The following is a 21,469-nucleotide window of genomic DNA, read 5'->3' as shown; positions in this document are numbered from 1 at the left end:
GAACCTCTAGCACAGCTAAGCTGATGCTACTTTAACTGTCCCTTCGCCATTCAAGCATCAGTTTGGTTTCCCAGCCTGTGAGCAGGCCAATTACAGCATCGCACCAGTTGGACACTTCTCAGTCCGTAGGTGTTTCTGTCAAACCGCTGTAAGACCAAAGCATCCCAGGCTCACATGATGCTCAGGTTGGGTTTGGATGTGCTCAGAGAATGGCGAGCATATGAAGTAGCACTGTTTTACTCAGTCACGCTAGACTTCCACCTAATAGTGTAAATTGGAGCACTAGCGCGGTAAGCTCCCTTGACATGGCTTCACTGGTCTGGAGTGTAATTATTGTAAAAGGAGGTGGTCTGACACACATTTACATCTGGCTCCCTGCTCTGAAATGACATCTAACTACAGCCATTATCTCGTGTCATTTATTAATGTCCCTGGACACAATAGGGACGTATATTTATATATTGTGTTGGAGTGAACCTGACTCCGTCTTTCAAAGTGATTGACAGTAGTTTTAGTTGGCTTGAGCCACGGTTCAAAATTGGCTGCCTCTATGAGCGGCTCCACACACACAGAACTAATCTGAATTTATTTGTTAGTGGAGGTGGGGTATCTTAAAGAAACAGATCGTGAAAAGAGGGGCCTGTGAATAATTGCTTTTTCATCCCTGGCTTACGGAACAAATTGAATACCCAGTGTGCAGAGTCACCGTTTAAGCAGATATTTGTTGGCAAAGCTGGGACTGGCGCCCTGCCTGGTGTGTGTTGGGGTCTGCACTAAGTAGCCAACTTTTTCTTCTCTCTTGTGTCAGTCACATCCATTGATTATGGAAGGCTGATTATTTTGACGTTTAACTGGATGGAAAAGGCTGTAATATTTAAAGCCACTATGGTATGACAAGTGTGTTCAGAACCTACCGTTTGGGTCTGAAGAAGGTAGATAATATTCAAGTAATCACATCTGCTATTCAGAGACATTCATTGTTATTTCCCCATAATTCACTTTGTAAAATTACATTTTCCCTTTTTGCTCATCTTACTAAAATGGCGCACGATGTTGCCACGGAATAAACAGCTGCCGATGGTGGTTTCTTCTGCGTCTCCAGAACGAGTCTCATTTGTTGGCTGTCTGTGTTGATCAGCTATCAGACACCTGCACCTAGATGAGAGAAATCCCAGCGCAAGTCAAAAATAGCCAGTATCCCAAAATATCCCAGGTCTCGTCACTTTTGCTCAGTGGACCTTTGCCACTGATTTGATATCGGAGGTAAAGCCAGTTCCTGAACCCCGCTTGGGTTACCACGCTCAGCGGAAAGGGACGTCCATTTTCATTTTAATGCGCTGAGACCATGGTAATATGATTTGTCATGATCGTCCCTGACCCTTATAACACCATCTATATTGCATTACCTCTGCGACTGTGTACCCCGTAGCCACATTATATGCCACTGCAGCAGGATTTTCCCCGAGCAAATCGCTGTCCACCAGTGTCAAATCTGCCCTCTGTGCTCTTTCAGAACCATTATGCTGTTATTAATCAGAAGCCAGACAGAATCCTTTATAATTCATTAGTGTTGGAGAGTTAAACCCGACAAATATTGAGAATTATTTTCTTATTTACAATGAAATGGAGCTAATGGCATCCCCGGTGACAGAGGCCGCCGGGTTTCACGTATTTGCTGGTTGCCTGGTAATCCCGTCCTCTGGTGTAGTGCTGACAGTGGCTGCACACACACTCAATGAAGCGAAGGTTAAAGATGTGGATACTTCATCCTTTATGTCGCATGCATTTTATTTATTAATGAGAGGCTAAACATACCCGTCTACAAAACTGTAGTCACAGCCCTGTAAGTTGATGTGGACTTTAAATGTGGGCCCACAAGACGTGGTTTAAGAATATCAGAATAATTGGATTGCAGCATGTAAGTGGGTTAGATGATGATAGCCGACCGTTTCTTACTCCCCGATGAGCTCACATGGACTTAATGAACATGAGAACCGCCAGCAGCATCCCTGTGCCGGCAGCGTGATGTGAATTCACATGTCATCCTCCCCAAAAGGTTTCAGATAAATACCAGGGCTGATGAGCGGGCTGTTACCGTGTTATCTGACCGCTATTATAAATTACCTTTACCTTTATTGTTGCCCTCTGAGATATAGTTACCCGTGTTACTGAAGCCTGCGGCTTCTTAAGAAGCACAAAGAAGGAATGGATAAAGACGTGAGGATGGGAGTAAAGATTTGAAGGGAAGACGGGCCATCGAGTTTAGAGCAACTGAGGTTAAATGGTCCATGTCACTAGCAGTCTTTAAGGCATGGGATTACAGCTCTTTTGTGTGTGGTGAGCACGTTCAATCACCGAGCTGGTGTAAGACACACTCTGACCGACACAGGCATCCTGATCAGGGCAGACAAAGGCTGGAGAGAAGACTGCTGCAATCAGTTGACTAGCTTTAAAAGACTAGACCGAGGAAGCACCCCCAGTAACAGAGAGCAAAGACGCAGGGGCTGGAAAGCATAAACAAGAAAAGACCAACACTCTAGAGGCAAACAAGGAAAGGTACTCTAAGACTGAACCACAGCTATGAAAAGATGCACTGTAGAGTGAGAAAAAGCACTTAAAGCAAGAGATGACGCAAAGAACTTGCTGCGAGGTAGCAGATAGTCGCCATTTATAGGGTTTGCATACATTAGTGGACTCAAAGCTGAAACCTCCCATGAATTTGTGATGTTGGTTATTGCGAAGCCCAAAAAGACTCCAGTCAAATGGGCTCAATTTGAATTAGTTCATCATTGCTTATGGTTTTCAAACTGTGAAGTTAATGTTTTAAATGAGTCTTGTAGCTATTCATAAATAAGGAAGGAAGGAAGGAAGGAAGAATTTAATTGCCAAGTACGTTTTTACACATACAAGGAATTTGACTTGGTGTTTGTGTCTTCACAGCAACAATAACAATATAAAAGACAGTAGATAGTAGCATACTGTTGCTCTGTGTGTGGCAGAAAATCCTTTTCAAGATGGAATCCAGTGATGCAACAAAAAGTAACCTTCATCAGAACATCAGAATGATCTCAAGAATGCAGGTCTCCAAGAACGGCTAATAACTTCCTGTGTCGCCAATTATTCTGTTGTTGCCATTCTTTTAGGCAGATGAAAGAGGCAGGAAAGGATTCTCAGCAAATGACAATGTCTGTCTGTTGTGTTTCCTTCCTAAACTGCCCGTCTATGTTTCCTTTTTTTAATTGCTGAAAAAGTTCATTCTCGCATTTGTATTTAGCTTCAGGCTCACTATAATTCTCCAGCTTTGGCAAACATTTGTGTGTTTTTTTGGGTGGAACGAAACAGCGGCAGTCCTTCACTCGTGCATGGAGCGATGTCAACAGAAACAATGAATGGTGTTTGTGTTTGTCTTGTCAGCGGTGGTGGTTTTAATTATTGCGCCTCTGCCGTCTCCACCAGAGCATTCCGATAAGGCCCTTTTATTTAAACAGCCGTTTACACCCGTACGGTTTTAGGTTGGTTAAGATGTGAGAGACGGGCCAATTAAAATGGCCTCTGACTGTCCAGGATGTTTTAATTTAAGTAGCAGTGAAATGTAAACTTGGTTCTGATTATTATTATCCTTAATTAGCTGTCATTCTCTCTTAATTGCTTCTGAGTACATCTGACCTCCAAACATTCATTCTCTTTATACACCAGCTTTAGCCGTTAGCATAGATGACCACTTATTCAGTGCTGTTGAATAATTCTTCAGTAAGGGAGATAGCGACGACACTTGTGTCCTCCAGGAAGTTTTTATAAGGAAACATAAGCTGATTTCTAATGTGAGCTGCTGGTTTGGACTCTCCTTCAGGCTCTACTGGATACGGTGGTGGAGAAGAGCGAGGGCTACACCGTGGAGCAGCTGGAGAGGCTCTACTCCCTCCTGAGCCAGTGCATCTACCAGCACCGCAGAGAGTACGACAAGACCCAGCTGCTGGAGGTCAGTGCTGGAGCGTTTTTGTTAGAGCATGACAGAAAAATGGAGTCAGTCATGATTTTAGTTCTTCTGCGGTTACTATCTGTGAGACTATTCATGAAAACACTTTAATGCAATCCTAAATAGGAAACATGCTCTGATTAAAGAAATAATAACTTATGTCTTATCCAACGCAGTATGACATTACTTTCTATTGATTCAATATTTTCACCGTGACTCTTATTTGTTTTGTAATGCATTTTTATTTGTAATACAGATATATGATATGGAATATTCTGATTACGTGTTCCGCTGCCCGTCTATTCTCATGGCCAATATCAGGAATCATCTAAAAACAGGAATCATCTATTCATCTGTGAAATAGTCGCATAGCTTTTGTGAAAGAATTGAGCACTCTCAAGATCAGAGCTTTGTTTGGTCTGATGTGTATTTATTAATCGCAGCGTGAATTTAGGGCTCGGCCGACGCGGATCCACCCAAATGTTCAGTTTCCTCCACTCGCACTGACAAATTTGACATGATCATGGTTCATTTTCTCCCCCCCCCAAATGTTTTGATTATTTCTCTTTGGGAAAAGTGACAGGTAGGGCTTTTATTCTGTCGTGTTGTATTCAAATATGAAATAGCTGAGCTATATTCCGCTATAGTCCCATCTGGTCACCTGCTGCTCCTGTCAGCCGTCTGCACTGTTCGGCGCTGCTGCTGGTCGCGAGAACGAGCTGTCAGCATGACAGTGGAGAAGGTGCCGTGTGGGGGGTGGAGCAGTCAGCCAGGTGGTGTCTTGTGACCATGGGTTGCATGATGGTAGGGTGGGGGGTGGGGGGGGATTTTATACTGTCAGCCTAAATTGGTATTTGCATATCAGGTGTCAGCTCACCTGTTTTGAGTACCTTTTCCTTCATGCGTCTTTTCACTCTACAGCAGATCTTCTGCACGTCCCTCCCGCTGGAAAAGCTAAAAAGAGGTGATCGTACTAACAGGGCTGGCGCAGTAGTTTAATGTTGCACTGGTGTGTGAGTGAGAGAGCAGAGTGAAACAGCTGGACCATGCCTTCATTTCTCTCCTCGGCCTTCTCAGGGGTTTGGCCTGTGATTAATTCAGATGTGTAGAAGAAGAACTGACCTTTTAGCTGGAGCAGCGGAGCGCACCAATACAAAACAACATCCACAACCCACTGCTTTTGTTGCCTCCAATCTCCTGCTTGATTTTGGGTTGTGCATATAAATGCAGGACTGTCAGGCCCTTTGACCTTTACTCGTGACACGGATGTAAAGTGTAGATCGATGTTATCAAAAGTTGTTATCAAAAGTTGGGACAGAAAATAAGGGCCTCTCCGCGCTGGTATTGCTTGTAACAACACCTGCATATTTTCTTGTTTGGTTTTGTTGTCAGAGCCTCCACAGACACAGAGCAGACAGCTGTATTCTCCCAGGTGCAAGAAATGTCACCTGGGAAATCCTGGAAATTAGAGCCTGAGAGAGATGGAGAGGAAGCACCCCTGTAACGTATCGTGCCTTCCTTATGAATCGACCCAACACCCACAAACTGATGACATCTTAACAGAGCCAAGGACACAATGCTGGATTTGTCTTTTAATGGATAATATTTGCAGGGGAATGGATCTGCTTTTGCCATGTTTGCACCTATTGAGCGATGCGAGAGCTAATCTGTCTAGCTGTGATGGCTGGCTAATGTCCTGCAGGCAGCAAGAGCCAATCACCTGGCTGGAGAGTGCAGCATAGTCGGTTTGTCAGTGAGCATAAGAAGACTCAATAATGCTGGTGTTCGCAGCCCCGATTAGCCTCGTGAGCTAAATGAGAGTGACCTTTTGCTTTTACAGATTACAACCGGCCAATAAAGGCTGTCGATGGAGGCGCTTGCAGAATGATCTGTTAAATATTGATGTTTCACGGCTGAATTTAACTCTGGGTGGAAGGAGGGTTTTTGTTTTCATGTCCTGCTCTTTAATCCTTTTTGTTTAATGAAACACTATCGACAGTGATGGAAGGAGGTATTAGTTTTCATTATCTTTAGGATCTGGACACTGTTGGTCACAACTTTGAAGAGTCCTAAATTGGAGACGATGTCGGAGCACGTTTTAAAGGAGTCGATCCAGATCAGAAAATAATTTCATGCGGAAGTATGTTGGTCTTTGTTTGCAAAGAGGGTGGTGGCACGTTTTGTTGTAGAAGTTGAAAAGATGCTGCAGTGTAGTTACTGTCACACTGTCTCAGTTATCCAGATGAGGGAGAACATGTGCGCGCACACACACACACACACACCAGACATCTTCAAAGCATTAATCACGGTCTGTTGCAGGCTAACATCCATCTCTCTTCCTCCGGCTCTGTTCAGATTTAGTCAGTGTCAAATTCTGCTGCTTTCCTGCTGAGAAAAATTGTCCGTCTCATTCCAGCACAGCTTTGCTTCATTTTCCCTCATTTATCACGGCGAACGCTCTTGTTTGCTGTGGAAATGTCTGAGTAATGCTGAAACCACGGGGCACGAAGTTTTCAAACGTTTGTTGTTAGCAGAGAGACACCAGAGTGTCGCTGTCGATTCAGTTTTACTTGCGTAGCAGCGGCCCAGAAGACAGTTCCCCCGCCATGGCGAGCAGGTCTCAAACCCAGGGCAATTTCATGGTTCCCTTATTAAATCAAAGGTTTTATCATTAATGTACACGAACTATAGCTGGATTGATCTCAACGATCTCTTTAACGGCCCGTCTGTGTTTGTCTCTTTGCTGTGCAGGAGATGGAGGAGAGAATCCACCATTTTGAAACATTCCTTTGAGCAGGAAAGGCTCGTCAGGTTGATCCTGATCAGCTCGGGACCACAAACTGAATTGCGAATCACACAGAACAACACGCTCGGACAGGCGAAGTCGGGTGCCCTCCCATTTCCCCCCGGGAGGAAACGCATTCCAGCTGAGGATTCATCGGTGCTATCGTCTCAGGAACCTGGCCAGATCCAGACCCATTCTGCATAACCAAACTTCTGGAGGTGCGTCGGTCACACACGCGCGCACACCCTAGCGGTGATGGGCGACCCCTGGTGCTACTCGGGTGCTTACCTTTATCCATGCTGCTCGCAGCATCACCTAAGTCACATGACTGGCAAAACCAACAGATGGGGTGATGTCATATCACAACCTGGCCTGTGCACACACACTCTCTCACTCACGTCTGAGTATTTTGGAAAGAGGACTCATTTTCAGATCTTCACCAGCAGAAATGTGAATGCGGAGTGTCACTGGGAGATGAGATCAGGCGGACGACGTCGCTCTGGGCTCGCAGCTCTGTTCCTTCTCTCTGATTGTAACTACTTGATAGAAAAATCTGAGCCAGTTGAGAATGGTTTACAAAGTTCTAGTAGGAACACAAAGCTGCTGAGGTCACCACAGCAGGACTAAAAGTAATTATGTGCTCTTTATTGAAGTAGTCATCAAGTGTGCAAAGTTATTACCCCCCTCCACCTCCATCTGAGTCACCGACGAACAAACATGGCGTGTCAGCCGTACACCCACCTCACTATTATCCTCCTAGCTTCACACTCTCTCTGTCACACCCTCTAACTCCCCTCTTCCCTCACCACTTCTACAGATTGAATGTTTCCCATCCCGTCTCACGCTGCAGCCGCCATTAGTCTTTATTTTTTCTCTCCAACAAACACGAGAAACTGCACGCAGTACAAAATGGAACAGGTCTTGAGTTTGCACTGCCTAGCGTGTGCCTTATTTTAGTTTTTTTAATTCTCTTTACTTGTGGCTCGAGTCTTCACCACCAAAGGTGGAGCGTCCTTAATTCACCGGCCTCTCCATCCTCGGCTAACAAAGTCGTTGAGGGTTTTCAAATCTGTGAAAAACGAAAGCGTTTTAGGGAAGACTTGCTTTCTGCGGCTGTCTCCGCCTGCCTGAAGCTCTTGGGAAACATGGAAATGTATCCGCTCTGTTAAAACCCCACATCTTCAACACAGATGTATGTTAGAACTATTTACGGTGCCAAGTGTTAACCCCAGTTCCTCCAAAGGTACTGACGAGAATAGGAGTTTTGGTTCAAACAGAAAAAAATGTTGCTTTTGGCCGTGATGAGTTTATTTGACCTTTTTCACGTTTTTATAAAAGTTTTGTATTGCTGTTTTTGCATGGGTTGTGATTGCCTAATGATGAAGGCCATTCTAGGCAGTGCCCGGCTCTTAGGCACGAGGCATTATGGTTTTTGTTCTTTAGACCTGGTGGATTGGTTTTTTTACGGGTTAGAGGGGAGATTTCCAGCCCGAGGGCATTGTGGTTTTGACTACAGGAAAGGTGCTTTTACCGAAGGTTTCTGAGGGTTCGCTGGTGTCTCTACGGCAATTTCAGGGTGTTTTTCCCCCCCAGTGTAGTTCTTGACTTGTTCTTTTCTCTTGAAGCACTCTTGGAAAAAAGAAAAAAAAAAAGTCAAACCTCCTCGTGCAAATCTGACTGCAGCTCCCCTCAGTTTTTAAGTGATGTTTTCCTGAGAAAAAATAAAGTTCAAAAGCAAAGACCATATGCAAAGTGGTTACGACAAGGTTGGCACCCGGACTACTGCAGAGAGAAAAACCAACACTACCTCAGCTTAATTTATTTTAACACAGAAAAACTGTTTACCGGGTACAAACGCAGTATTTCTCACAGCTTCTGAAATACTCTTGACACCTGCAGTACCACGTGCACGATACCTGGTGAGTACGGCCGCAGCAGCTGCAGTAATCCAAGGGTTGTACGCGTCTCCGATTTTTGTATTTGCATTTGAGCCGGACTATGATTATAGATGTTATCTCATGGCTTTAGTTTCAGACTTTGGATGTGCTGTCACTGATGTTCCTGCGTCTGTCACCCCCCCCACACCTTGTTAGAAGCGTTTTTCTGTCTCTTTAAACACTTGCCTTTTCTCTCAGTTCATTTTCAAATATTCATCTCATGATTCTGACTTATTTATTACTTGTATTTTTTTTTACATTCGAGAGGTAACGCGATGTCTTTTTTCTTTTGTCTAGCGTTTGTGTAGCAGGATTTTTTTTGCGTGTGTGGGAAAGTTAAGAGTTTACAGGTTTCTCAGGTTCAACACGCAACAACAGGCCCTTCAACCTTCCTATTTATTTTGTTTTGGTGTTTTCCACTTTAAGTGGTTTCCGACTGTGGCATACTGGAGTAAACTAATTAGAGGACGGCAATGAGGACATACCGTCCCTCCGACACCAAGAGACAGGACCAGACTAAGCTTTGATTAAGCATCTCGGAACCCATTTCTGCCAAAATAGATTTTATGAGTTAAAAACGCCTATGAAAATAAAAACTATGGGTAGTTAAATGTCATACATTATGATATCGCTTTATTATAAATTGTAGCCAGTTTGGACTAACAACCAATTTTTGTCTGGTAGTTGAGACTTCTTAGTCCAGTATGCAGAGAGGGTTTGCTTGATTCTGAATTATTTTGTTCTCCCCTGTTTTCTACTCTTCAGTTAGCCGAGACTTCTCATAGCTTTGTCTATTATCTATGTATTTTAATCCACCTGTTCTCAGTTGTTATGTTAGTGTAAGTTATATTTGAAATGAAACTTTACTGTATTTCTCAAATAAACTGCTGTGATATACTTGAATAAAGGTTCAAACTGTAACATTCCAAAGTGTTAATGTGTGCATTTTTGACCAATCAAACAAGAGCATACCCAGGTCATGTTCTGGTATATGTATTAGGCTTCAATAATAACGACTGTTCTCCTTTTGGGTACACATTTACAGACAGACCGTTTGGAATTTGTCCTTTTTTTTTGTCTAAAAACATTTATACAGAATTGCCTTCAGTTTTTTTTTTTTTAAAATATACATATTTCCTTCCCGTATTTACAGAACAGCAACCCAGCCTTATCGCAGGTTGCAGAAAAGAAAAAAAAATCCAAACCCATCAGTATAAAAGAAAGTGTGCGTGGGAGGGGAAGTGACATAAGACGTAAAGCGAGTCAACAAATGGGTCCTGTGATAACCGTCACTGGTGATAATTGTGCTTTTTCTCCAGAGGAACAGTCCCAACATGAGACCTCTTATCAGAAGTCAACAAAAGGAAGAATTCCTTCTCTCCCTGAAGCTGATTGTTGTCCCATTGAGTGAGAGTATGAATCTCAGTTGAATCAAAATCAGAACTTAATTGTTGTTGTTGTTGGGAGGATGAAAATCTGCAAAAACGGTCTTTGAAATCGGTACAAGTCAGTAGAAGTGGGTTAAACAGTCAAAACCTGTTTTTCATCACACTTGGCAGAAGGAAAGCTGGAGTGTCTTCCTGTTCTGGACTGTGAACACACAAAATAAAACTGTTGCGGCTGTGTTCACACCACAAGACCCAAAGGCTTATTTCGTTTTCTGAGCTTTCTTGTCATTTAAACCGCTGAGCCGACCGATCGGTCCCGATCCGAGCCGCGCAGAGATGCTAACGACATGCATTTACACGCTCTGCATCTACTGGGATATTCACACTGTCGTCAAAATTCCAAACGAAATTGGGACGTATACAGTGACACATCTGACGCCACGATGTTGATGCTGATGTTGCCTCATTTTCTGACATTCAACTGCTCCGAGACGGCAGAAGGGAACGTGAGAAAGTGGCGAGCAGGGGCGGAAATTGGATTTTTATGGGGGTATTGCTGTGCATGATAGATGGCACAGCTACTGTAGGCAATAGACATAGCATGCTGGATACAGAAGTAACCATGGAAGCAACAAAAAGAAAGTGTAAAGTCTTTCCCCTTTAGATGTCAACAAAGATGAGCTGCAGGTTCAACACTGAAAAACTAATGTGTGTTCAATTTCGGAGGGAATCGGTGGAAAGATCAGAGGCAATCGGGGCAGAAAGTTTGAAGTGGGCCACTTGTCCTTGAAGTGTGAACACAGCAAGTGGAGGGTTTTCCTATAAAACAACAAAACAGACCTGAAATGGCTTTCACTGCTAAGTAATTCAAGAACTGGGGAGGATGGGGGGGGTGCTGCTTTTACAGACATCTGGAAAAGACAGAACTTAAACGAGGATAGCCGGCAGAGTTTACTAAGGTCCCTGTGTGTGTTGGCTGAAGATCGACAACCGTGACACATACAGCACCGGAGGTCAGGCATCATCGGGTGATGTGGATGGGTAGCGGGACATGGGTACATTCAGCACGGGGCTGCAAGAACGGTGTGAGCCGGGGGGGGGTTGGTAGGAAGGGTCGACGAGGCAGAGGGTTGCTGGCATCAAATCCAGAGGTTGTGGACCGACCGGTCTGGCTCCACGCTGCTGTCGCCCGTCGTCCCCAAACCCCCGGAGCTCGGCTGGTATCGGCTGTCAACCCGGCGCCGTCAGCCGCTCTGAATGTACTTTTTGATGACGACGCAGCCGTGTCTGAAGAGCGGACAGGGTAGCGACTGCAGGAGAGTCCAGGCGTTGGTGCTGGGGTCGAAGGTCTCCATGTTGCCCAGGGCCGGACCCTCGCTGCTGACGATGCCTCCTGTGGCGTAGATCTTCCCGTCCAGGACAACAGCGCTGCACAGACACACAGGTTTGGTTGTCATGGGTGAGGCTGCGTTCACAACATTCGCAGTTGGGCACAAAAATCTGTGCTGCAGTAAATCATTCATTCTTCATTTCTCCTCAGCTATTAAATGCTAAAATCTGTCAAAAGTGACTGAAAGCAAGTGTCAGCTGATGCGTCTTCAATGTTGGAAGGCTCATAAGGTTAAATGAGACGAGATAACGGCGAACAGAAGACAAAGGCTTTATTAAAAACACGCTGATAGTCAGGCTGGAGGGAAACACCTGAGGATGTCTCGGAGTATTTGGACATACAGGACAAAAAAACACACAATTCCTTTTGACATTAAAGGGGGAAACTGCTGAAAAATCTGCATAAATGTCCTCATTTGATATTAAAAACAGACTGTGTGCAGACGGGATTAATACTTGAGCCCTAAGATGATTTGGGCTTTGTGTTCCTGTGTGGGGGTTTGGAAAGATGGGCATTTTCATAAGGTGCACGCTTAAACACGCATGCACGAGGAGCAGACGACGCGCTCTCCTGCTGCCCGGGTGCACAACGCGGCCGGGGTGGAGATTATTGCGGGAAACCTAAATCTGTTCGGAAAAAAAGCTGCTCAGCTGATCTAAAGATCAGGGGAGGGTTTGGAGCTCACAGCGACCACACCAACACTCATAAACAGAGGATTTATCTCAAACGCATCAGCATTCCCGAGTGATAGCAGTGTGTTGTTGTCAGAGTGGAATGCTTTGTTGGTCCACTCCGCCGGGTGGGGTTTCGTTGAATGTAGCAGAACAGCGGCCTGCCGCCTGCCGCTGCCGCGTGCCGCTGCCGCTTATCAATAACTCTGACAACATGATTTATGCTACACATTTTGCACATAAGATCACTGGCTGTAATTGCCTCCCAGATGTATTTGGCGCGTGCTGCTCCTTTCTTTCGGCTTCTTGGTGAAAATAAAATAAAAGGACTCGGGGCCCAGAAAACAGTGGTTCATTATCCAGCGCCGCGCACGCCTCAGTGCGTCGAGCTGACGAGGATATTAAGATGTGTTCCATTTCATTTATCTCCCTTTATCAGCCATTAAGCATCCAGAAATGGCACAAAAAGCACAGGTGCTTCCCGCTTTTGCTCATTTCCACGTATATGACTGTATAACACAGGTGTCACAGGAATGAAAGCAATTCAATATTCAGGAAAGAATATTTAGGCAGTTGTTTTAAAACCTAAACAAAAATAAATAAATATAATCCACGATTCAGTTCCTGATTCAGCTCTGTGCAGGTCATAAAGGTCGAAGCGCCCGTCCAGCAGGAGCTGTAGTTCTGGTGATTTATCACCAGGGTGACCTTCACAACAGCAGTTAGTGTGGCGAGTCAGAAAATCAGCGTTTGTATTTGTCCACACTTTTGATTCCCTTTTCAGCTCGCGAGAAAATCCGTCCCAGAATCTGATTAAAGGTTGCGTCTGATACATTTACTTTTCAGCACAATACTTTGCGCCCCCGAGTTACAGCCAGCAGGGTCACCTCTGACCCGCCTTATTTGTCTGTTCAAGGTGCCGGATTTGCCGCGACGTTGCCGAGGTAATAATCTCTTACCTGCAGAACTGCCGAGAGTGATTCATGTTGGGCCCAGCCTTGATGTTGCCTTTGTCCGGGTCGTAGATGGTGGTGGCTCGTGCGTAGGCTCCTCCCAGTATGAATATGAAGCCGTTCAGGCTCACCGCAGGGGCGTATTTGTTATCTAAAGATAAGAGAAGAGGGAAAAACAGAGGGAGACATTTAAAGAAGGTACAGACCAAACAACAGGAACTCCTATCCAGGATAATCCCATTTTTCCCCCTCCACCACCAATCCTTTGTGAACGTTCCCTTCATCACTTTACCGATTTAACATTTCCAGCTGAGTTGAAAGAAAAAAAATCGAACCAACGGCTCGGCAGCACAAAAAAAAAAAAAAGTTCATAGAGTTCATAAATCCTACTGCCTCTATTGGGTTCTGCTCAAAAAAAGATGTTTGGGGCTTGGCAGCAATATAAGAGAGTTACCTAAGTCCCAATAATTCAGAATTGCATTACAGCCGCTGGCATCTATAGATTCACAAAGAGAAAAAAAAAGCGGAAACGTGCAGTGGAAATACACGAGTGAACAGGTGGGACGCCGCATACTGTATAATTCAATCTGATACACATGAGGAAAACAGAGGTATTAAGGCAGGGCCGCTGTAGCCCCGGAGATGAATGGAAATAAAATGAAACGGGGCTCTGCGAGGAGCCCTGCGAGCTGTGTGGGAAGAAGAAGTGTATTTCAAACTCACGGCGATTTCTCCTGAGCAGTCTGCAGCTGGCCAATTTACAAGCCGCATGAATAATGCACACACACTTAGCCACGAGCCGCCGTCCTCGCCGCTGTCTGCCACGGCGGATCCCCGTCGCTCATTTATGGCGAGGGGAGCAAGAGGTCCGTCACCTTGATAATGGTGCTGCGAGACCCAAAGGTTTCCACTGCGTGACCGAACCGAGACGGGTCCGACGTGAGCGGGGAACGCGGCGCAGAGCGTTGGCGCCTCATGGCGTTTAACTCCATATCACACGTTAATTAGGCCTACTGTGTAATTGCACTGTGCGCCATAATTATTCCATAAGGGTCTCTGAACAGACATAAACAAAGGAATGTGAATATTTGATCAGCACAGTCACGGTCCCGGACGGGGGAGGCGAGCGCCAGGCTGGGCGACCAATCTCAGATTCAACTCTCGCCAGCTTCTGCAGAGGAACGGGCGAAATATCAAATCACACTGAAGCATGAAAGACACGAACCGGAAACCATTCAGATGCTAAACTAATATCAGACATACTAATATAGACATATTGTTGTATTTAAAAATCATCATTTAGGTGAAAAAAACGCGTTAAATAATCCGTCGGTGGTTTCAAAGCACCAAGTGACAAGTAACAATAGATGATCATATATTTGCAAAAATGGAAAAAACGTTTGCTCCATCTGCCAATGTTGTATCATGTTGTTTATCTTTAAAAAACACGAAGAAGAGTCTCGCAGTGATGAAGAGGTCTGAAACACTCATGTTTCATATATGTGGCTCTTGGCTACAGTGTTAAATACTTCATACAGTCCAAACGGAACGTCCAGCCGCCTCCGCTGGACGTGTTTTTCCTCTCTTACCTTCCTGATGTTCTGCCAGGCTTCTCTGTAGTGCACCTGCCGGTAAACGTTTGTTCGTGGTTTGTGAGGTTTTTTGTGTGAACACTCGCTTTTCACTGCTCGCCGCCCGAGGCAGAATAATAACAGGACGCTCTCAAAGGAAAAACGTTGCTCTCTGATGATTTTCGCTATCTCGGCCTGGTGACGAGAAGCAGGTTTGACAGTTTCTGAAGAGTCATGTGACTGTATGGCTATGGTTCTGCATCGCCCCGCCATCTGACGTTCCGAGGGGAAAAAACATTTGGCTGTGTTTAAACAGCCGGAGACTCTGATGAAGAAGCAGGTATCGTCTGCATCAGCTGACCACTTTATCGTTCTGAGATCTATAGATTAGAAGTGATGTGTGAAATCCAAAAGTTGCCTGTCATGCACCCCCATCTGATGGTGTTCTACCTGATGAATGAATAAAGTCCAGAACAGGAAACGTTAATCTAAGGGAAACAGCCAAGTCCGGGGTGCTTCAGGCGGAGGTCAAGGACAGCAGGTGACACACACACACTCGTGTGAGGAAGCGTGTGGCTGTTGCCCTAACACCGAGTGGAGTTACAGCATATCCTTTCCTATCCGATGCGGCATCAACGTGGCACATATCTGATCCTGGAACAGCCAACGCCAACGTAGCGATAACGCGTGCGCATCCGTTATCACAACACCCAAGTTTACTGACGCTGCATACTGTACAGAGCTGCTGCAGATAAGACTGCTCTGCTCGATAAAGACTCCCGGCAGCTGCCGTCATCACAAAGACGCAATATTGTGGCTAAACGCAAATCTCGCAGGTGCGGGAACGTAAACACGGACTGAATGTACAATCCTCCCGCTTGGAAAAAAAGAGGGACGGCGGCGCTCTTCATCCTGGCTCTTTATGACGGAATAACCAAAATAAAGACAGGGAAGCTCAATTTATCCTCCCAGAACTCAGATAAGACTTTCAAAATAGGCAAATAGGCATCCAGACCTCTTTTCTGTTGATGAGTCGGACAGCCTTACGAATGGCGGAGCAGAAAGGCCCCCTAACGACTTCCATTCAGGGCAGAACAGATGGGCAAATGTATGTGTTTTATCTTCACCTCTCCTCTCTCATCATCATTTCACCCTCCCCTTCCCTCGACCTCCATTATGGCTGATGTGTCATTCCGCACAGCACAATGTTCTGCTGTCCATTTCTTGACGGAGCATTCCGGGAGCAGCCAATTCTGCTCTCTGGCCTCTGCAGTGCTGCATCTTGATGGAAACCTGCTCAGTAATGGCAGATGCAGCGTGGATTGAAGGCAGTAGCTTGACTGCCAACGTTGCTCCGATTATTCTGTCACCCCCAGAACATCTTCTTTTCTAACGTAAAGAACAGTCTGTGCCCACATCACAAGTACCACTGGTTTAATACCCCATCGCTGGGAATTCCAAACCAAAGGTAGAGCCTCTGTTCCCAGTGGAGATCAGTATAATTGGAAATATTTTGGAATTACTTGATCCGATTTTGAGCTCATCGTGGAAAGTAAAACTAACATGTTACCATGACAACAGTCCTAACACATCCTAAATGGTGCATGAGCAATGTCAACTGGCAAACATGACACAGGCGAGTGCAAATACCAGCAGTTATGAGCTCAAAAACCAGTTTAACTGAACGTCTGCCAGGACATTAGCACAAACTCACCCTGGCAAAACAGATTTTGTCATTTCCATATCGAGAGCTGCGCTGCTAACATTGCTAATTAGGCCTAACGGCACTTGTTTGACTGTATTCTGCACAGCTATTGATTGTACTATAATTTTAATCAATGTTAAAATTTGGCAGATAAGGGCCCTTATTTCCTGATTACGAGTGCTGTTGGTTATTTTCAACACGTTAATTTGGAGTAAAGAGAAAAAAGCTATCATGAAAGAATGACCTCAGACATATAGTAAAAAATACAGAAAATATTACAGAAAATGTGAGGATTACGAAAGAAAGGTGGTGATCAGATGCACCAATAAGAATGATTTAAGAATAAATTATTCACACCTTCAAGGCTGGGTTCTTTTCCAGAATCGGTCATCGGGTTCCTTTAATTTCACATTAGTCATGTTTTTAAAGCAGCAAAGAAACCTTGAGCGTGTGAAGTGAGTCAGGGGGGGTTTCATAGATCGTGAAGGAGCTCGATTATACCACCATGTTTCACTACAGCTCAGGAAGTGGGAATATTGTCCACAGAGGAGGATGAAGATGAAGCTGCAGAGACAACACACATCTCAACAGACGCGCTCCAGCGGCTATTTTTGGCCCAAGTCACATTATTTTTCACTCTGCCATAGATAGAAGCCAATTCTGAAAAGTGTGAAACCCATTTGCAGCTCATGTTGGAGACAGTCTATGTAGAAAGAAAACACGTGCGCGTGCACTTGCTCGACGATACACCGCAGAAAATGCACAAGGATATATTTGTCGGTACTGAGAGACTGTCAAAAAGGGAGGGAGGACAGGCATCGGAGGTAAAGACAGAGGCAGGGTGAGAGATGAAGGCAGAGATTAGCGAGATGCTGGGAGGAGGAGGAGGAGGAGGAGAAGAAGGAGAGCTGATCTCAAACTCGCTAAAATCATCGCGGGCCCGGCTTCACAGCCGGTGCTAAAGCCATCAATTACCTCCTGGCTCGTTGACTGTCAGAGGCAGGCTGATCTGGGTCTGACAGATGACTGTCTGTCTGTCTGTCTCAGACACATGCTATTAACGAAAAATAGAGCACGCACGCACACACACACACACACACACACACACGCACGGAAATGATCCGCCTGTTTCAATGATTCATGCTCATGTTCGCTCTGCATCCCCCTGAAGGGATCAATAACTGATACAAGGTGAGCTGTGGATGTGTGCCCATCCATGATTCTCACCAATTTCTCCTCTTTCTCCAGTGCCAGACCTTTACAAACACCCTGGTATCATCATCATCATCATCATCATCATCATCACTTTCCCTGCTGTAGACCCGTTTTGTTAGAGACGCTCAACAGAGAGCAAGTTTCTGAGCGACGGCGAGCAAAAGCAAGTCCCAACTAATGATGCCGGAATAGCTTCCTTTCAGGGAACATTTGAATTCAAATGCATTTACGAGCTTGCGTTTTCCTCTTTAAAGCTCGCCGCCGTGTGTGGGTTGCCTGGAGCAACGGCATTTGGTTTAATAAGCCGCGTTTATCAAAGATGCCGTTTGGACAGTTTTTCAACCTGGAATGTTGGAAGTCCTGCATCAAACACAGACCGCCGGTGACGCACCACAGTAAAGGCACGCTAACATGGACGTCCCAGGTTTGAAAATGTTCTTTCCGCTCTGGAAATGTGCCAGATTTACCAGGAAGCTGTACCGCCAACCTCTCCCCATTGATGTGGAGCGGCGCGTGTGAACCTGCACCTCATGAGGCCGGTCAGAAGCTGGTGGGGAAACGGATCCAGCGTCAGCAACAAAAACAAGGAAATGTTTATTTCTGGCTGCCATTCAACAAAACTGTGATTATTTTGCTTCCACTCTCACTAGTCCCCATCAATTTCCATCTCTGCTAATCCAATACGCCTGGCTGACGGCCAGAGCCATCAATTTTCCCATCTAACCCCTTAAATTCATTTTGGACGACGCGAGGAGCTTTGTTAAACAACTAATTTTGGCCAGACTGGCCCGGCCACAAATGTTAAACAAAAAAAGACTTAAGAAGCACGTTGGAATCAATAGCAATCAGTCCTCCGCTGCAGCTCTCGGGGACCAGAGCAGTGAAAAACCCTTCCTGCAGATAAGATCTTTGCACCACGAGCACCGCTGTCAGGACGTGAACTCACTCCCTGAGTTTTTTTTTCTCGGCGCTGTGACCTCGAGGTTACGGAGGCAAGTTCCCGCAGGTTAAAGGGTTCCTTCTGTTATTCCGTCCTTTATGAGTCCCCGCTGGTTTAGATTGGAATGCGGCGGCAGGGATAAAAAGAGGCAGTAAACTTTTTTTTCCTCTCCATTTCTGTTCGGCCACGACTGATATCAACTATGGAGGTCCTGATCGAGATGAAGGAGACAAGCAGACGTGGGCTGGATGTGATTCTCCAATAGGGGGAGGGGTTCCATGAGGATGGAGTGCTGACACGTAGGTACCAAATGCCCTCAGTGCCGGCAAAAAGATCACATCATGAGATCACTTTGCATAAAAAGAGATCAAAGTGCATGTAGCTGTGAAGACACTGTTGCTAGGCAACCCGGAAATCGTAATCTAAGACATCTCGAGCGAGGTGGGACACGTGTATGGTAATGGTTGCACATCTCGGAAGTTTTGGTGGTGCGAGCATCAATATTTATGAGCAGGACATTTTCATCCGAGTGGGTGCTCCTGCTTCCAGCGGCAGATGTGAAGGCATAATGAGGGGAAGAGAAAGTGCACGTTTGGAGAAAATTCAAGCACGGCCTGTTGTGCGCTGCTTTTAAACGGGGAAAATAAATCCGCTACGCGCCAACATGTCTCTGGAGGACAGATTCGGCAGCGACTTAAATCCAACGAACATCTCCGTCCCAAGATTCGCTCGTCTTACCGATCATCGGCGACTCGATGAAGCTCCAGCTGTTGGTTTGCGGGACATAAGACTGGAGCACGCCCGCGGAGCGCCCGGCCTCGTTCACGCCTCCAAACACGTAGACCTTCCCCCCGCAGACCGTGGCTGCTGCCGAATGCACCGGTTTGGGGAGCGGGCAGACGGTTTCCCATTGGTTGGTTATTGTGTCATACCTGGTGAGAAGAAGGAACAGATTTCAGAACACCATTTCAGAGACTTCAAAGTTAAATTAAAGAACTCGTGGGATGCCCCATGACAAATATGGACCAATTTTTTTTAAATTTTTTTTTTTAAAGCCACATTCCCAAGAACTTTGAAGGAATATAGGCCAGGAATTTCATTTAACTGATGAACAAAGTCATGCTGATGCTTCATTTAATTGAACTGAAGACTTTTTAAGTCTGAAATGACTCATTCATAAATTGCTCTACCAACATACAGTAAAAAAAAATAAATACAGTATTAGTAGTAAAAAACATTAAAACAAAGATTTCCCCACAGCTCCGATCTGAATTTCCTGTGAAATTCCCAATTTGGCTGCGGGGCTGACAGATATAATTAGCAGAACGCCTGCACCACCACAGAAGAAGAAAAAGACCAACCATTATGTACAATGACAGCAATTAAAGCAATTACACAAAGCAACATATGTTGGGAGCTACAAGCCATTAGTCTCTGGAGTTGGGCTCTGGACCTTCCTCGCTGAGCGCCTTTTTGGCAGCGGCCTCCACACGGAGTATAAAACTCAACCCACACACACACACACACACACACACACACACACACACACACACGCGCGCTGAAAAAGGCACGCCACAGTGAACGAAGGGACTGCGCCCTTTTCAGAGGATGAGTGAGCGTTCCTTGAATTTCCATCCGTGCTCGTTGTGCACATGTGTGTTGAGACACGTTTGCCCCGAGGCTTCATTAGCATGGTGCGTTAGCATCGCCATCCCATGTCCACGGCCTTTTGATCAAAGCAACCGCGCAGACAGTGTTCCAGCTGGAGTGAGCCTTGTTAACAACCACAAAAAAAGAGAGATTCAGCTCCGGTGATTAGAACCAAGACCCGTTCAGGCTGCGAGTCCTCGCTATTGAGAGACAAAAGCACCTCCACTTGAAACGCCGACGCGACCAACACACAAGATAAATAATAAATATTTAGCTGGAATATTTTACTGTTCGCTAAAGCAGTTTCATTGAAGATAAACAGCCCAAAAGGATGCGTTTTGCTCACAAAAGCTTCAAATTTCCCTCGGATGTTTCAAAGTTGCGGTCAAACGGGAGGGTAGGGGAGGGGAGACGCACGTCTGATAGATTTACACTATAGGTTTTCTCTGAGGGTGACATTTCCTCAGACAAGTCTCATGGGGGGGATTAGCCTCTGGGGATCGGATCAGCACGGTTCTGCCAGGGGACCAGGCTTAATTCGACCCGTCGACTGAAAAAGTGGCTACCTGGAAGGCCCGTTCAGAAAGGTGAGCTCGAAGCACTGAGAGGCCCAATTAGAGCCGCTTAAACGGAACAAACACACAAACCAGCCACCAGGATGAGAGCTGCTGGGGGAGGACTTACATGTGTCTCATTGTCTGGCAGATATAATTACACCTGAGCCGCGCTGAGAAGCTTTAGAAATTTAAGGCACGGACACGGCTGAGTGGAGCCGATTACTGCAGGAGTGAAAGGCCAAGCGGGGCCGCACGAAACAGCGAGATGTGAGCAGATAGCACCGGCAGGTTAAAGGTTACCCGATGTTCAACACACGCCTGTTTATAGGTGGTAACAAAGGAAGACGCAGAAACAACAATAACCTTTACATGTTGGCATATGCTGGGATGTGTTCAAGAATGCCTTTCATGGGAAACGTGTCGTCGAGCCGCCCAACGGGTGAGACGTGGCGATGGAAATGGATGCGCCGCATCTCAGAGGTCGGGATCGTGATTGAATTCATTACAGATGCAATTTACTGCTGAGCTTTTAACGTGAGCCGCGACACGAAGGCGACACTGAAGGAGGTGCTCAGGGCGGGTTGGATTAAGTCTCCGAGGCAGAGGAGACGCGGACACAGACGACTCCGCTAATTACACAAACAAGGACTGTAGCTCCGGATTTTCAGCCAGAAAACGACGACAGCTTTAAGGCCGTTACCAAGCAACGGAGGGAGTTCTTCCTTCCGCGT

General features: G+C 45.7%; 2 protein-coding genes across 5 annotated transcripts in view; one reads left to right on the top strand and one right to left on the bottom strand.

Moving 5' to 3' along the window:
* atad2b (ATPase family AAA domain containing 2B) overlaps positions 1-9,628 on the top strand; it is a 37,385-nt gene extending 27,757 nt beyond the window's left edge. For both annotated transcript variants that reach the window (XM_057017734.1, XM_057017733.1), the window contains exons 27-28: positions 3,851-3,979; positions 6,728-9,628. In XM_057017734.1, coding sequence (XP_056873714.1) covers positions 3,851-3,979; positions 6,728-6,769 — 171 coding nt within the window. In that variant the 3' untranslated portion in view covers positions 6,770-9,628. The remainder of the gene's footprint in view (positions 1-3,850; positions 3,980-6,727) is intronic.
* A 47-nt stretch (positions 9,629-9,675) lies between these two features.
* The window catches only part of LOC130516583 (kelch-like protein 29), a 142,842-nt gene continuing 131,048 nt past the window's right edge, over positions 9,676-21,469 (bottom strand). For all 3 annotated transcript variants that reach the window (XM_057017736.1, XM_057017738.1, XM_057017735.1), the window contains 3 exons: positions 19,270-19,463; positions 13,107-13,251; positions 9,676-11,514 (listed from right to left, as the gene is read on the bottom strand). In XM_057017736.1, coding sequence (XP_056873716.1) covers positions 11,331-11,514; positions 13,107-13,251; positions 19,270-19,463 — 523 coding nt within the window. In that variant the 3' untranslated portion in view covers positions 9,676-11,330. The remainder of the gene's footprint in view (positions 11,515-13,106; positions 13,252-19,269; positions 19,464-21,469) is intronic.

The sequence above is a fragment of the Takifugu flavidus genome, chromosome 19, assembly GCF_003711565.1.
Source record: "Takifugu flavidus isolate HTHZ2018 chromosome 19, ASM371156v2, whole genome shotgun sequence".
NCBI classification, from domain to species: Eukaryota; Metazoa; Chordata; class Actinopteri; order Tetraodontiformes; family Tetraodontidae; genus Takifugu; species Takifugu flavidus.
The sequence above is the reverse complement of the archived record's forward strand: the minus strand, read 5'-3'. Positions and strand labels throughout refer to the sequence as shown.